We start from the raw sequence: 16,585 nt of genomic DNA, 5'->3' as shown, positions 1-16,585 counted from the left end.
CCCAGTGACCCCCACGGTCTTGACACAAATCTGTGCATGCGCAGAAACTTTCCTCCGCCTCTGGCCCTCTCCTCAGTCCCTCGCGTCCCTCCGGAAACCCGTGGACCACAAGTCCCGATAAGCCACGGGCTCTTAGCTCCAACTGCACGTGCGCACACCGCTGCCCGCCGGAAGGACCGAGCCTGACTGTGTTTATTTGGTTAGGGACAGAGCCGTCGGTTGGCGCGCAACGGGTTCTAGGCTGCAGGCAGCGTGAGGGCTCGCGGCCCCGCCCCGGCCCGGCCTGGCAGGTAGCCCGGGATGGGTTAAGGGGCGAGGAAGAATTGGGAGAGCTAGAGACGCTCATGCCTTCGGCTGGCGTGGTGGGGGAGGGGCCTGATAGTGATGGGTGGGGGGTGGGGAGAGAACTGGGGGGATGATGGGAAAGGAGAGTGGTAATAGGGGAAGAAGGGCTGAGGGAGGATGGTGGAGAAACGGGTGGGAGAGACCTGGCGGCTAGAGGAGACACTAAGGGAATTGGAAGGAAGAGTAGGTTATGGGGAGAACGGGGAAGCCGAGCAGAATGGAAGGAGAATCTGGCGTTGTGGGGGAGGGGAAGCTGGGATGGTAGGAAGAAAACAGAAACAGCTTGAAATTAAGGAAGGAATATCCCTGGCCGAAAGGAGTCGATGAATGTTAGTTTTTCTTTTCTTAGTGGAGAGGAAACTGGAGGGTTGTCAGGTGGAGCTTGGAGTGGTGGGAGGACAGTGGGAAAACAGCAAAGCTCTCAGGAGATCAAAAAGGACCAGAAATGGGGGGTTGATAACTGCAAGAGACCAGGGATGTGGTAGGTACTTGAAGGGAATTGAAGAAGCTTGAGAATGCGCCATGATGGAGGATGGGGAGATGCAGAGATGACGAGCCCTTGAGACCCTGGGGACTTGTTCTCCATGAGCCTGGGTTGTCCTTATGGATGAAAAGCTAAGATTCTTTCTTCATCTTTGGCTAAATTGTTTATCTCTTTACTTTGACATAGCTGAGTAGAAGCTATGAGGGAAGATGAGCCCTTCAACCCCCTTTTGTCCCCACAAGACCAGGTCCAAGATATTTTAGATTGAGGGAGGAAGTAATGAAGTGAGAGTAGCTTTCTGCAGGGGCTATTTCAGGTTGGGCAGGGTGGCTATTTAAAGCATGGGGTGGGGGGTTGAGGAGGGTTGGGTGGTGGGGCTGGCAAGCTAGCAGAGGCGGTCTCTTTTTTCCTACAAGGGGCCTCCCTTATTTGGGGTTTTTCTGTGCTTAAGGTTCTGCCTGGCTTTACCCTCTGCCAGGGCTTCTTGAACAGGAAGCAGCTGATCCACCTAAACTCAGCAGGTGTCTGCCACAAGGGCAGTGCCAGTTGCAGGATTTGCCTAACAGGGTCCTCTAATACACCCATTATCACTAGGCTGGTAGATAGTCTTTTAAGAGACAAAGACCTCTCATGCCTGGATCTTGTTCTTGTCCAATCCAAGGGCATTTTTGCTTTATTTCCCCTTTCTGATGCATTCCGCCACCCCATCCCTCTTCCAGGGACCCAAGTGGGAGAAGTGCTGCTAGAAACAGCTTGTTCTCTCCCACCACAATAGCAGAGCTGGGAAAGTGACAGGAGGAGAGAATTCCCTCTTCCCCACCCCATCCCCCAGTCCCCAGCAGACACATACCTTTCTGGTTTAAGTTCTTAGTGTTGGGAGCATACCAGGTACAGCTGTCAAAGGAATTCTTTGTGCCTCTGGGGGGCCCTGGGTGACCCGGATGGCAACAGCTGAGCTTAACCAGAGTTTCCCTATGAGTAGCTAACCAACCATGGTAACATGGATGTCACTGCCCTGGATTAAACCTACCCTGTCCTGGGTAGGGGGACTGTTCACTCTAAAATTCTAAAAGCTTTTCTGCTTGGAAGCACCCATGCCAGCTTTCAAAGGGCTAGCTAGGGCTGGTTGGGCTATTAATAGTCCCGAGTATTTTGAGATAGGACTCCCCACCTTAAAGAGCACAGAGATTCTTAGAGAGGTGGCAATAAGCGGAGCAGAGCCAGATGGACAAGAGAAAGTGCCCGGCTTTGGAAGGAGGCCTGGAGCTTGTAAGGGATGACCATGCTGAGTCCTTGATCAGCAGATTCTGAGCTGGCAAACAGGTGGGAGTAGCCCCACCCTTTGCTGTTGGAGAACATGCGAGTGGGGCTAGCTCCCTGACCTCAACAGCTCCCCAGGGGCAGGGCCAGCCAACTGAGCTGTGACTAGTGTCCCTGCGGAGGAATGGTGTGGGAGGGCCACCAGGGTGACACTTGGAGGCAGGGATTGATCCTGGGCAGAATTGTGGTGAGCTGGGAAGGCCTTGCCCGAGGAGCCAGTGACCCTGACTTGTGTGCAGGTAGCAGAGGCAACAGGCCGTGCCGGGGGGGCATGCTGCTGTAACCTGTGGCCCAGGGGATGTTACGGTGGACAGTGCATCTGGAGGGCGGGCCCCGCAGGGTGAACCATGCTGCAGTGGCTGTTGGGCACCGGGTATACTCCTTCGGGGGTTACTGCTCTGGTGAAGACTATGAGACTCTGCGTCAGATTGATGTGCACATTTTCAATGCAGGTAAGCCAGTGTCGAGGCTTCCCCTGGGTGCTCACATCAGGGAGGGGAATGGGAAGCTGCCTGAGGTTTGGTCGTGTCCCTGTGGGAAAGGGGGTGGGTGAATGAATACCTGGTTTGGGAGAAGGTGGACAGCCTACAGAGAGGTTCCCAAGGCTGAGCAGAGTTGTGCCTACAGTGTCCTTGCGTTGGACAAAGCTGCCCCCAGTGAGGCCCACTGTCCGTGGACAGGCTCCTGTGGTCCCCTACATGCGGTATGGACACTCAACCGTCCTCATCGATGACACAGTCTTCCTTTGGGGCGGGCGGAATGACACTGAAGGGGCCTGCAATGTTCTCTATGCCTTTGATATCAGTGAGTATGAGTCTCAGGCTGTGGTCTGTCAACTGGTGCCTCGGGACTGGGAAAGGTGGGGGTTGCAGGGTGGGGTAGAGCAGGGGGCTGGGGACTAGGAGTATCCCAGAGTTCAGGAGGGAGTGTTAGAAGTTGCTTACCTGTGTCATTCTCTTATCTCCTTCAGATACTCACAAGTGGTCCACACCCCGAGTGTCAGGAACAGTTCCTGGGGCCCGGGATGGACATTCAGCTTGTGTCCTAGGCAAGACCATGTACATTTTCGGGGGCTACGAGCAGCTGGTAGGTCTGGGAAGAAACTAGAGGTTTGGAGTGGGAATGAGAAAGAGGAAGAGGAATTGAGGGTGGTGGAGTGGAAGGCTTTGGCCTGTTTGTAGGTTTTGAGGGGAAGGCTGGAGGTTCGGGGAATGACCATTGGCTCTTCCTTTTTTTCCTTCCTTCATTTCTTTCTTCTATTTCCCCACTCAGGCAGACTGCTTTTCCAATGACATTCACAAGCTGGATACCAGCACCATGACATGGACTCTTATCTGCACGAAGGTTTGTCCTTTCTTCTTTCCCCCAGGACCCCACCCTCAATTGAAGAAATCAAAGAAATCTTAGGAAGCTCAGACAGAGAGAGCTTATCACCCCCCAGCCTCTCTGCTGACCTTTCCGTCTCTCTGCTCCTGCCCAGGGCAACCCTGCTCGCTGGAGGGACTTTCACTCAGCCACAATGCTGGGCAGCCATATGTATGTCTTTGGGGGTCGTGCTGACCGCTTTGGGCCATTCCATTCCAACAATGAGATTTACTGCAACCGTATCCGCGTCTTTGACACCAGGACTGAGGCCTGGCTAGACTGTCCACCCACCCCTGTGCTACCTGAGGGGCGCCGGAGCCACTCAGCCTGTAAGTGTCCATTATGTCCTTGAAGTTTCCCTTCCTGCCCATTGCCCTCACATCCTTGACATTCCTCTCACCTTCCAGTTGGCTACAATGGGGAGCTGTACATCTTCGGTGGCTACAATGCAAGGCTGAACCGGCACTTCCACGACCTTTGGAAGTTTAACCCTGGTAAAGAACCCTGCCTTTATAGGAGGAACAAGGGGCAGTTGAGGTGGGAGAGAAAGAGAAGAATGATCCTGAATAGGCAAGGGGATGGAGGGTGGAGAGGATATCTGGACCGGGCAGGTATTGAACCTCCCCTTCTCCATGTAAATTTCTCTTTAGCGTCCTTTACCTGGAAAAAGATTGAACCGAAGGGTAAGGGGCCATGTCCCCGCCGGCGCCAGTGCTGCTGTATCGTTGGTGACAAGATTGTCCTCTTTGGGGGTACCAGGTTAGGAGGAGAGAGGGGAGGGCTCAGGGCAGGGCCTAAATCTGTGACATACGTTACAGTGGGAGATATTTTTGAGCAAGAGAGTCTCATGGGTAGATTTTCCTCTTTACCTCTTCGTTGATCCTTACAGTCCGTCTCCTGAGGAAGGCCTTGGAGATGAATTTGACCTCATAGATCATTCTGACTTACACGTTTTGGACTTTAGTAAGTACACTTATTCCCAAAGGGTTCCTGCCATTGGGGTCCCTCTCTTAGGGTGGGGACACCCAGAACTGGACCCTTTGCTCGACTTTGACCCTCTCCCTGTCCCCTACTCTTCCCTTAAAGGCCCTAGTCTGAAGACCCTGTGCAAACTGGCCGTGATTCAGTATAACCTGGACCAGTCCTGTTTGCCCCATGACATCAGGTATAGCAAGTGGTCGGGAAGGAGAGGTGGTTGGGGGTGAGTAGAGCAGCACAGCCATGACCTGATTAGATTGATCTCGGTATGGAGAACACATACATTTTTGTTCTGCTGGAGGTGTTGTGTGCTTGTGAGGAATGAGATGGAAGGAAATGAAGTTATAGCCAAAAACTGCCAGCAGGGTAAATAATATGAAAAAAAGTATTTATCCAGTTTTCCAAAGCAAGCTCAGAAGCATTGCTTCTTGAGACTGGAACCTATGCAGTTGTTTTTGTTAACATGCTGAGAAGGTTCAAATAAATCCTAGAACCTAGTTGCAAAGTAAGAGACAAGATTAGGAGCCTCTGGATCACAGGTTCAAAATTGAGAGGCCCTGGCGACTTCCCTTTGAATTCCATTCTTAGGTCCAAGTCAAGCACTTAAAGTTACTTTATGTGTAATTGTGCCTGTCTGGGTCATTCTGTTCCAGTTCCCTCTGGTTATATCAGTTCAGTTTAAAGTCTTTCTCTCTGAAGGTTGGTTTGCTTGTTTTTGGTGCAGTGGAGTTGACAAGGCTGAATTGATAGTTAACAGGCTGGCCCAAGTTTGACACATGTACAACAACCTAATACTGAGTAAACTGTGGTGAGGGTCTTGACATGAGGTGCAGTACTGGTAAATCTTGGAAGAATGAAAGAATTGTTGGAAAGATAGGGATTTAATTTGAATTTAGTGGGGCGGGTGGGGAAGGCCTCAGGGCAGGATCTGAGTCAGGGTCTTATTAAAAGGATGGGAGTGGAGAGCAAAAAAGGATGTTCTTGGTGGGGATGAAGTGGAGGGACTACCTGGTTAGATCTCAGTAGAGCAGGCAAGGTAGGTTGCAATGTTTGCTGAGATGTTTACCCAGATGCTTTCCCCAGGTGCTTGCACATAAGAATATGTATAAACATACACAGGAAATCCACATGGAGGAATAGGTGGTGTTCGATTTGGTGGTGGGTGGGGTCTGCTTGTGAAGCCTAGTAAGACTATGAGGAGGAGGTGGCTGTGGGTGGGTGAGCTTTAGGAGTTTGAAAGAACTGGTATGTAAGGAGGCAATTCTGAGCCTGGGGGTGTGGGCTCCCCCTTCTGTCCTTAATGTCTGCCATTGTTGGCCTTCCAGATGGGAGCTGAATGCCATGACCACCAACAGCAATATCAGCCGCCCCATCGTCTCCTCCCATGGGTAGGAGGAACTTTCTGCCGCCTCCTTCCTGAGCCTGCTGTTGTCTTCACTGCCCCTGCCCATCTCTCACCTGCCTGCCCCTTTGGACCCTGGACTCAGTATTTACTATTTCCACATGGAGTTGTTGGACTAGAGGTGTTTCTGTGCTGTGAACTCAGTGGGAAGCTGTAGTGGGGGAGGGCTACGTCCCTCCCCCTTTGGGCCGAGGGCCCCTTCCCCTTGGTGCTCTGTCCCATCCACCCCCCTCCAACTGCTCCTGGGCGTCTGCTCTCCCCAGGCCGGCTGGGCTTTGCTGGGAAGGGAAGGGAATAGAATGGGGAGAAGGGAGAAGCAAGCAGTTGTCTTGAGTCGCAGGAGCTTCCACCCACCCCTCTATCTATCCCCTTTCCTTGCTTGAGCCAAGAGCATTGAGTAGGAGCTGAGAGGAGTTGCAGCTGTTGGCGTGAAACCTCTTTCTCCCTCTCCTGGGGAGATGGGGACCAGCAGATAATCCCACCTATCCCTGAGCTGTTGCTGTACCCTGAATCTCAGCCGGCTCAGATTTTATAAAAACGAATTAAAAACTTCAAAAAGTGTGATCTATTTTTCGGGAATAAGGTGGGGATGCAGGAGTTTGCAATGAAGGCAGGATGCTGAGAAGGGGCATCCCTGAGGTTCTGGCTTCTCAGCCAAGCGTGTTAGGAAACTAAATGCCACCAAGACCGTGGCTAGCCTCTGTTCTCGGGCACGGAGTCCAGTGCCATGGAGCCCTGTGACTCAGGGGCAAAAAGGTTGCGACGACGTTATCCCGGAGTAGTCTTTCCTTTCGGCCTACGACTCTCGGAGGCCCAACAGCGCCCCTCCTGCTTGTCCCGCCGGGTCCCGGGCAGCCCCTACGGGCCGTGTTTTCTGCACGTTCGTCATGAAATTGGGACGGCTCCCGGGAAGTGCCGGAAGGGGCGGGCCTTGGGCCCTTTTGAGCGGAAGTAGCGCCATTCATCTTCCGAGCCGAACACGAGCAGATGCCGAAAGTGAAGCGCCGAGTCGGGGCCCGGCATGGCGGGGAGAACGGCGGGGTCTTGGAGCCCAGGACTGCGACCTGTGACTCGCAAAAGGGTGAGGGCGCGGAATCGGGGGCGAGGGGCCGGCGCGTCATCCAGGCGCCGGGAGGAGGGGCGCTGGGGCGGCGGGGGCGGAATGCGGGGCTGGCGGACGCCGCTGCGGCTCCCAGGAGCTCAACCTCTAATGGAGGTGCCGAGCCCGCAAACAGCTCCGGTAAGACTGCTAAGGTTTCTGAAAGAGAAATTGTGGGGGGTCTCTCAACGTCTTGGAAAGTCGAAATGGGAGAGGATGCTTCCTGAAATATGACATCTTAAGCAGTTTCTTTAAGGCGCCAGATGAGGAAAAAATGCATGTGTTAAAAGCAGATAAGGAAAGGGCATGGGTTACTGGAGAGGAATGGGTGGATCAGTATTCAACAACTTCCAGAAGCATTTATTGAGCATCAATTATATGCAGGCACAGTTTTAGCCGCTTGTTTTTTAGAAAGAGCAGTCAGAAAAAAAGCAAACGAATTATTAAAAGGCAACAAAGGACTACATTGCACACTTTTAAAGGGAATTTTATGGTATGTGAGTTACATCTCAATTTTTTGAAAAAGGCAAAGACTGGAGAGAAAGCAGGGAGGGGGTGCGATTTTAAATAGGGTAGTCAGGGAAAGCCTCATTGCGAAGGTGACATTTGAGCAAATGCTTGAAGATGAGGGAACAATCAGTGCTTCTATATGCAGGAGGTGTTCAAGAGACAGAATATCAAGTGCAAAGGAATTGAGGCAGACATATACCTTCCTGCTCAGGAATTACTGAGAGGCCAGTTGACTAGAGAGGAATGAGAAGATTAGTAGGAGATGAGATTAGAGATATTACCAGGGGTGGAACAGCAGGGGTGGACGTCATATGGGAGCTTTCAGGCCATTGTAAGGCCTGTGGCTTTTACTGTGAGCCAGATGGAAGCCATTTGGGAGCTTGAGCTCAGGAGTGACATGATCTGAAACATGGTGAGTGCTAAGATCAGATTTACATTTTAGATGCCTCTCAGGCTGAAGCAGGGAGCAAAGCTTTGAGAGGGGTGAGACTGAAGGTTGGGAGACTGGAGTACTGACTGAGGCAAGAGATGCTAAGAGTATAGGAACTAGGAAATTGGCAATGGTAACTGAGTGAGGGTAACAGAGACTCTTGTGAGAAAGCTTGTAAGGGAGTGATAAGAGGGTGAAGACTAGGAGACTATGGCTTGGTCCACTCCAGTCTTATACATACATGGCTTTAGCAAGATGAGGCCCCAGGTAGCTGGAACAGTTGGGGAGGTAGGTGTCAATGTAGCACCACTATAGCCTTTGCTGCCTGAGACTTGTAGTAATTGGTCTGTTGGAGATCTCTGAAGGAATCAGTTACTTAAGGAATGGGGATGGGATGATGTCTGGAGCACTGGGAGGTACTGAGCTGAGTTGTGTCTCTTTCCAACCTCTGCCCCTCTCCCCACTTCCACAGACACATCCAACATGTCATTTGAAGAGCTCTTGGAATTGCAGAGCCAAATGGGGAATAAGACGTGCAAACATTTGGTAGCAGGAAACAGCACTAGGAAGCAAGGTTTTAGACCACCTGTCCAAAATGCGTGTGTTGCAGATAAGCACAGGTGAGGAGCAAGGCCTGCCCCAGGAGTTGGAGGATACCTGGGACCTTGTGCTGATAATGAGCTTTCTTGGGTGGGAGGCTTTTGACCAAGAGTGGAGTCTCCTTGACCTGTCCTTTAATTTCTCCCTAGGCCTCTGGAAATGTCAGCTAAGGTCCGAGTGCCATATTTGCGTCAGGTTGTCCCCATCAGTAAGAAGGTGAGGAAGAGGCAGGAAGCACTTTCTCAGTGAAAGGAGACTGAACAGTCTTGTTTTATATTCTCTCTGTTCTCTCCAAAGGTGTTCCGTGACCCCCGCTTTGATGATCTGTCAGGAGAATATAATCCTGAGGTGTTTGACAAAACCTACCAATTTCTGAATGACATCCGAGCCAAAGAGAAAGAGGTGTGCAGCATGAGACTGGGTCATGGGGGTTTCTGGAAGGTTGGAAACCAGAGCATAGGTTAGAGAGTTGGGCTAGAGAGAACAGAATACATAGTTTGTGGGCAGATTTTTTTTTTTTTTTTTTACATTTTTATTGTGAAATGTATACTGGAAAGTAATAACTTTCAAAGTACAATTTAACAAGTAGCTATAGAGCAAATTTCAGAGTATCATGGGTTACAGTTCCACCATTTCAGTTATTTCCTTCAAGCTATTCTAATGCCCTAGAAACTAAAAAAAATAAAAAGATTCTGATTTCTGTTCTAGTTTGCTAATGCTGCAGAATGCAAAACACCAGAGATGGATTGGCTTTTATACAAAGGGGTTTATTTGGCTACACAGTTACAGTCTTAAGGTCACAAAGTGTCCAAGGTAACACATCAGTAATCGGGTACCTTCACTGGAGGGTGGCCAATGGCATCCGGAAAACCTCTGTTAGCTGGGAAGGCACATGGCTGGTGTCTGCTCCAAAGTTCTGGTTTCAAAAATGGCTTTCTCCCAGGATGTTCCTCTCTAGCAAGCTTGCTCCTCTTCAAAACGTCACTCACAGCTGCACTGAGTTCCTTCTCTTTGAGTCAGCTCATTTATATGGCTCCACTGATCAAGGCCCACCCTGAATGGATGGGGCCATGCCTCCATGGGAATATCTCAGAGTCATCACCCACAGCTGGGTGGGGCACATTCCAAGCAAATCTAATCAGGACCAAAACGTCTGCCCCACAAGACTACATCAAAGATAATGGCATTTGGGGGACACAATACATTCAAACTGGCACAATTTCGTAATCCGTTGTTAAATCCTGTCTTGTCTGTTGAAATTCCTCATTTGATCACTGTTTCAGTCTTTAGGGATATCTGCATCCTGACCACCCTAACTTGTTCATATTGCAAAGGGGTGTTGACATTATGTTCACATGAAAGGAGCTGCTTCTGTTTGAAGTTCTTGAAAAGGCTGTTGCCTCTGGGTTTTGACACTTTACCTGGCATAGGTACACTCTGGAGGCTTTAAGTCTCCAAAAAACAAACTTAATGAGTGAGACTTTTATACAGTCTCAGATAAGGATCTAGGTATTCTTTAGTATTTTTGGGACTACTGTTGATTAGGGTTTAGCATCTGTGGCCATTTGGAATATCTAGCTGAAGCTTGCATAACAGTAACCTCCAGGATAGCCTCTCGACTCTATTTGAAATCTCTTAGCCACTGAAATCTTATTTTATTACCTTTCTTTTCCCCCTTTTGGTCAAGAAGGCACTCTCAATCCCTTGATGCCGGGGCCAGGCTCATTCCTGGGAGTCGTGTCCCACATCACCAGGGAGACTCACTCCCCTGGGACTCATGTCCCATGTAGGGGAGAGGTTAATGAATTTATTTGCAGAGTTGGCCTTAGAGAGAGAAAGGCCACATCTGAGCAACAAAAGAGGTTCTTTGGAGGTGACTCTTAGGCATCATTACAGGTAGGCTTAGCCTTCCCTTTACAGCCGTACATTTCACAAGAGCAAGAGTCAAGATCGAGGGCTTGATTTATTAAGTAGGGGGTTCCTAATTTCATATGGCTTATGTTCTGGCCAAGATAAACGATCAGTGTCTCACATTATCTTCACTTAGTTGTACAATCATCATCATCACTCTCAATTTTAAACAATTAGCATAACCCAAACACCCCAAAGCTCTTACCAGCCCCTAATTATTTATCCCTAGTATTAGTGTGGTACCAGTAAGGTATTCCTATTAAATATAGTCCATAGTATGCAATAGTTTTTCCCATATACCACTCCGTTGTTAACTTTTTGTACCAATGTGATACCTTAGAAGTAGATCATGCAAGCACTTATTTACATTTGTAGTGCTGATCTGTGGGATACATGTCTTTAAACAACCCCTTTCAATCGTGTTTGCCTTCAGTGCGGCACTGATACTTATAATCCGTGTGGGCAGATTAAACCTTCCCTGATTTGGTTCTTATGTTCAAATCCCAGCTCATCAACTTACTAGCTGTGTGACCATTGGTAAGTTACTTATTCTGTTTGTGCTTCAGTTTTCTATTCATAAAAAGGGATAATGATAATAATAGCTCTCATCTCATAGTGCTATTTAGTTAATGTATGTGAATGGGGCGTGGCACAGAATTTCAGCTAACATTTACAGAATGCTAACTATCATGATAATTCATTTTCGGATGTGGAGATTGTGAAAAAGCAATTGAAGAAGCACCGGTCAGGGGAAGAGCATGAGAAACTGCAGCAGCTGCTTCAGCGAATGGTGAGTGGGGAATAATTGCAGGTGGTTGGTGATAGCAATTCAAGGCAGGAGGTATTCACAGAGGATTTATGGTCCCTCCTATTCACCCATCTCCTCCTGTCTCATTTTTCCTCATCAGGAACAACAAGAAGTGGCACAGCAGGAACGAAAGCGGCAGCAAGAGCTGCGCCTGGCCCTGAAGCAGAAGCGGCGGGCTCAGGCCCAGCAGGGCCATCAGCCATACTTTCTGAAGAAATGTAAGTGGGCCACAACTGTTGCGGGCTGGTTACAGGGACAGGTGTGGGGTGGCCACAGTGGCAGAATACTGCGTTGGGGTTCTAGTGAGCTCCCTAAGGAAGACATGAGGCTGGATTCCATGGTAACTTTGAGGAGAGTAGAAATAGTAGGAGTTATTTGTAACCAGTCTTGTATCCCTAATTAGATTATGGGCAGGATTGCCACTTTTATTTCTGTACCATCCCTTACATATCCTGGGCTAGGTACATAACGGGAGCTCACAGTTGGTTGAACGAGTAAGTCTGGAATCATAGAAAAAGTCTGCCTGCTTACAGACAACAGCGAACTCCAAATACTCATGTATCGTAACATTGTGGTTGGCAGTTACTGACCTGGGAAAAGGGAAGGAGGGTGGCTTCTTCCTTTGCTCACCAGTTTCTTCCTGTCCTCTAGCTGAGCAGCGCCAGTTGGCCCTTGCTGAGAAGTACAAGGAGCTGAAACACAGCAAAAAGCTGGAGAGTTTCTTGAGTCAAAAGAGGCGCCGAAATGCAAGCAAGGACAGGAAACATCTCCCTTTGGGCAAAGAGTAAAAGGGAACTGTCCTCAGCTCTGCCACTGCCCCAGTGAGAAATGGATTTATGGGCCTTGGACTTAACTGTTCTCCTGGTTCTTTCCTATTCAAGGGCAAGGATCACAGCTGCCCTTGGACTAGTTTGACTCAAAGACTAGAGGGCTGTTGGACTGCCCCTAGGGCTGGGAGAGGAGAGCAGCTCAGCCTCTTTCCATGCTCCACTGCCTCTGCTTGGATCTGTTTCATCATGTCTGTGTGTCCTTCTCACACCCTTGCCTTAAACCATTGACTCTCGTACAAAAGAAAAGGGACCAATGAGTGACCTTGACCCAGTAAAGGCCACAAAATCTGTTGAAGGCTCCCAGAGCTAGGACTTTAAGCAGGATCGCCTTCATAAGCATTCTTATGACTCATCTTTTTATTCTGCTTTTTTTGTGTGTGTGGAATTTGTGGGCAACTAAGAACTGCTGTTTAATGGGCCATGTGTGGAGTAGGCAACAAAGCCTAAGGCTCCTACAGTGGGAAGCCAGATCAGAGACCCTTCTACTTAAGTCTGGGCCCTCAAAAGATGACATCATCATTTCAAGTGTGAACCAGTCCCACAGAGGAAGACTCACCCATTTCACTTTGGTTATGGAAGCAAGGGGAGTGTAGGAGGTGGAGACAGACAGCTTCCCCAGTAGTATGTAACCACAGCTGGCCGTCATACTGTTTGGGACTAGAATTGATAACTTCCATGTGGCCTGGAAAATCCTCAAGCTGATAATTTAGTTTAAAGTGGTCTCAGGTTGACAGTGCCTCTAGGCACCTGGCAAAAGCAAATGCAGTTCTCTCTTGAGGACTGTACTTTAAACTCAGTCCTCAAGGAATTCCTTCAGATCAAATTTCAAGAACATGAGCTTACAACAAAAACAAGGCACACAGGAAAGAAACCACCATGAACAAGACTCACTGGAACAATAGTCCACAAAGTCATAACAGCAAAGACTGGGATGTTGGAATTAGTAAAATGTTATGTTTACAGAAAAAGTATGACTAATAAAAAGAATATCAAAAATGATCAAACTGGTTTGAAAAAAGTAAATAAAACTTTTAAAAATGAAAAATATACTACTTAACTTTATGGTTAAATATAATAGAAATTATAAATACAAGTATTTATACATCAATGAAATATAAAAAATGTGTAAGTATACATGTAAATATTAATATATAAACCATTTGTATTTTTATAATTATTAATTTATATTATATAAATAAATATAAATGAATTTAAATATAAAAATATAATACTTAACTTTATGGTTAAATAGCTATTTAAACATACCTGAAAGAAGAATGAACTGGAAGTAGGTATGAAGGTTACACAAATGAAATACAGAGACAGATGGGAACTAAGGAAAAGAGGTTAAAAAACATGGAAGGTAGACTGAGGAGGTTTGAAACACCTCTTCCAGAGGAAGAGAATATTTCAAAAAGGTGGAGAATTTTCTAGAATTGATGAAATTTATAAACTTAGAGTTAAACCCAGTTAATCCCAGACAGGATACAAGCAAAAGACTTAGATAAAGCATAAGAAATTGCAAAGCATTAGAAAGACCAAGATATTAAAAGCAGCTGTAAAGAAAGACCTTACCTGCAAAAAAAGAGAAAAATAGAATTAAATGCTGGAAAAGCTATAGCTTGATGTTTTGGGGATGGGGGAAAGATGTCCTGATGACAGAGTGGAAGCTGCAGCATAATGTGAGACGAAGTTCACAATGCTATCAGTGATTGTGAACCTAGAGCTGTAGGTACTAGGAAAGTTTGCCTTCCTTTGAGGGATCTCGTGCCACAAGGTCCCCAGTGACACATGTATGAATCTTACTTTAAAACCAAAGAAATAGATTCTGGCCGATAAAAGCAGAAAAAGACTTGAACTGCTGGGCTCAGAGAACCACTAAACTGGAGAAGCTCCAAAGGTGGGATGCATTTGGTGGACTGGGGGAGTAGTAAAGTCTGGGGAGTTAAAAGCACATTGATCCTAACTCAGATGTGAAGATGTGATCGTTGACATCAAAATGTATTTTCCACTCGCTCTTCTGCTTTGCTCTAGATTGAGAAGTTCCATGCAGAAGCATCTGATTAGCCAATGGCTGCAAGGGGGAAAAGCTTGGAAAGCACATATCTGGTGGGAGGTGGACTCGTACCCATCTAGATTTGTGATGGGGAGTTTCCCAAGCATGGGAAAGGGGTTCAGACGGTGGGTGGTCAAAAAACATGATACATATCCACTACAAGGCTGTTTTGACCACCTCAAACCTTCGAACTGCTACTTTCTACCTTCAACCAGGACCCAAATGGATGTTGGAAAGCTCTATGGTTCAGCTGTAGTTTTTCTTTTTTGAGTGATTTTATTAAGATAAAATTTATATACTGTACAATTCATCCATTTAAAGAGTGTAATTCATTGGTTCTTAGTATAGTCACAGAGTTGTGCAACCATCACCACTATCTAATTCCAGAACATTTTCATCACCCCAAAAAGAAACCCTGTACCTTTTAGCATTGGCGCCTTAGGCAATCACTAGTCTACTTTCAGTCTCTCTATTTATTTGCAGGTTTGGGACATTTCGTATAAATGGAATCAATAAGTGGTCTTCTGTGTGCTTTTTAAACTTTGGTTACTTAGACTTGACAAGCCAAGGTCCCAACCAGCTGTAGGGATATAAATCATTGCGCCCAGGGGTCAGGGTAGCAAACTTAGAAATGAAGCCAAGTGTCTGCCTTCCAGACAGGGACAGCTGTGAGGTTACAGAAAGGCTCAGGTCCTTTCTGGTTCTAGTAAGAGAAAGGAGGGCCAGGCCTGAAGTCAGAACTGCTCTTCTGGAGCAGATCATCAAGGCTATAGTTGGGGTGGGGTGAGACTTGTGCTGAAGGGGGCGGCAACAACTGGGAGCAGTACTGCACGTGGGAAAAGCAAGGCTTCGGGCCTAAAGCTGGTATGTTCTTTAAGAATTGCTTGAGTCTCATCCATTGCCTGGCAGAGAGGTGCCCCAGGGGAGGCTGATGGCCAGAGTGACTGAGTGGGATGAATAAGGCGAGTCTAGGCTGGTGGCTGACAGCTCAGCCCATGCAGGAGCCTGTGAGGGTGGTAGCAGCACAGGGGCTGGCTGCAGAGGAAAATCCCATCCTCTGCCCCAACATGCAGTGCATGCTGGCCTGGCTACTAGGGTCAGCAACAGGCTCCTCTGGGTTTCTGGAGGGAAAGGAAAGGCTTGTAAAGAGCATGAGCCCAGAGCAGAGCAAAAAGCTCCAGCACCTGAGAGCTAGCTTAAGAATAAGGGCAATAAAAGAGAAATAGGTCATGATATTCAGTACAAAGTTGGAGAGCCTTCCCAATTGCAGCCACTCCAGTGTGTCATGGGGCCCACTGCAGCCCCAGCCTACTGCTGCCTGTCTGGGCTCTGCCTCACTGGGTAGCCATGGGCCGATGGGATGGTGCCTGCTGCAAGAGCCACCGACAGCACAGTGGGGTCACCTTTGCCCTCTGCTTTGCTGCCTCATCGTCAGCACCCTGATGCTCCCAGGCCCTGGTTTCATACAGATTTTTTTTCCAAATCTCAATCCTGCAGCCCTGGCTGGCACCTCTCCTCTGGCCTTTGCACCCTCACTCGCCACCTGGCTCTTTCTCACTCCTTCTTCCCACTCCTTTCTTCTGCAGCCTTCTCCCTTTCACCTCTCTGGGCCACTAGAAGAATGCCTGGGTCATAACGCCTTCCCTTCTCCACTCAAGGCCCCTTCTAAGACACAGAGCTCTGCTGGGCCCTGGGCACCCAAGCCAGCCCTGCATGGCCTCAGTGTGGGCAGGGCCTGGAGAGCCAATCACAGCAGCACAGAGCAGACCGCCCCCACAGCTGCCCGCCTAGGGGGCTAGTCGGGGATAGGGGTGCAGTGACAGTGTGTGCAGCTCTGTACTACTGGAGGAGGGGTGGAGGCAGAGGAGAGGAAGAGAGGAGCAATGTGGAGGAACTGGTGGGAAGCCTGAAGATCGGAGTTGCATGTGGTGGTTTCTAGGTCTGCTTCCAACCCAGATCCTACACCACCCGTTTAGGACATGCCCACAGGCTCTGGCTCGCTTGCAGAGGCAGCAAGGGTCTTTTATCCCATCTTCCTCGGGTCAGCCTTAGAGAAGGTACCCAGTGCACTGTGCTTGCTGCTGGGAGTGGTGGCCAAACAGGGACTCGCCCTGGCAAAGCCTTTGCTGCATCAAATGCTTATGTACCTGTTACTCTTCAGAGCCCCACAGTGACTCTGGTCCTGTTCTACAAATGAGGAAAACAAAGCCCTGCTTGGTTAGCTGCCCAAATCCAGCAAGTGGCTGAGGTGGGTCTGGAGCCTGCCAGGTGAAGGAGCTCCCGACAGCATGCCCTCTGAGGAGGGACTGAGGACATCCCTGTCCACATAATCCCCCTGCTAGAGAGGGGGTTGCAAAGTCACACCTGACTCTCTCTCCCTCTTTCCCCACCCTGCCATCCTCATGCCAACAAGAGACAACCTCAGAGTCAGAGGGCTCCCACTCTCC

General features: G+C 48.7%; 1 protein-coding gene across 4 annotated transcripts; it reads left to right on the top strand.

Annotated features, from left to right (window-relative positions):
- Nucleotides 1-136: 136 nt before the first annotated feature.
- Nucleotides 137-13,127, top strand: KLHDC3 (kelch domain containing 3). 4 transcript variants are annotated; one of them, XM_037842659.1, is made up of 14 exons: nt 1,195-2,601; nt 2,777-2,953; nt 3,120-3,235; nt 3,422-3,493; nt 3,630-3,843; nt 3,922-4,008; nt 4,165-4,273; nt 4,404-4,477; nt 8,406-8,553; nt 8,683-8,749; nt 8,831-8,935; nt 11,160-11,234; nt 11,353-11,470; nt 11,904-13,127. In XM_037842659.1, the coding sequence occupies exons 1-14, from the start codon at nt 2,448-2,450 to the stop codon at nt 12,038-12,040; spliced, it is 1,653 nt and encodes a 550-aa protein (XP_037698587.1). In that variant the 5' UTR covers nt 1,195-2,447; the 3' UTR covers nt 12,041-13,127. The 4 variants fall into 4 exon arrangements, with proteins under 4 accessions (XP_037698584.1, XP_037698585.1, XP_037698587.1 ...); XM_037842656.1 differs by lacking the exons at nt 8,406-8,553; nt 8,683-8,749; nt 8,831-8,935; ... (1 more) ...; nt 11,353-11,470; nt 11,904-13,127 and adding exons at nt 137-290; nt 4,601-4,679; nt 5,818-6,452 and having other exon boundaries at nt 2,389-2,601; XM_037842657.1 differs by lacking the exons at nt 8,406-8,553; nt 8,683-8,749; nt 8,831-8,935; ... (1 more) ...; nt 11,353-11,470; nt 11,904-13,127 and adding exons at nt 151-290; nt 4,601-4,679; nt 5,818-6,452 and having other exon boundaries at nt 2,393-2,601.
- The last annotated feature ends 3,458 nt before the right edge of the window (nt 13,128-16,585 follow it).

Source organism: Choloepus didactylus, chromosome 7 (genome assembly GCF_015220235.1).
Source record: "Choloepus didactylus isolate mChoDid1 chromosome 7, mChoDid1.pri, whole genome shotgun sequence".
NCBI classification, from domain to species: domain Eukaryota; kingdom Metazoa; phylum Chordata; class Mammalia; order Pilosa; family Megalonychidae; genus Choloepus; species Choloepus didactylus.
Note: the sequence above shows the minus strand (reverse complement) of the source record. Positions and strands in the feature narration are given on the sequence as shown.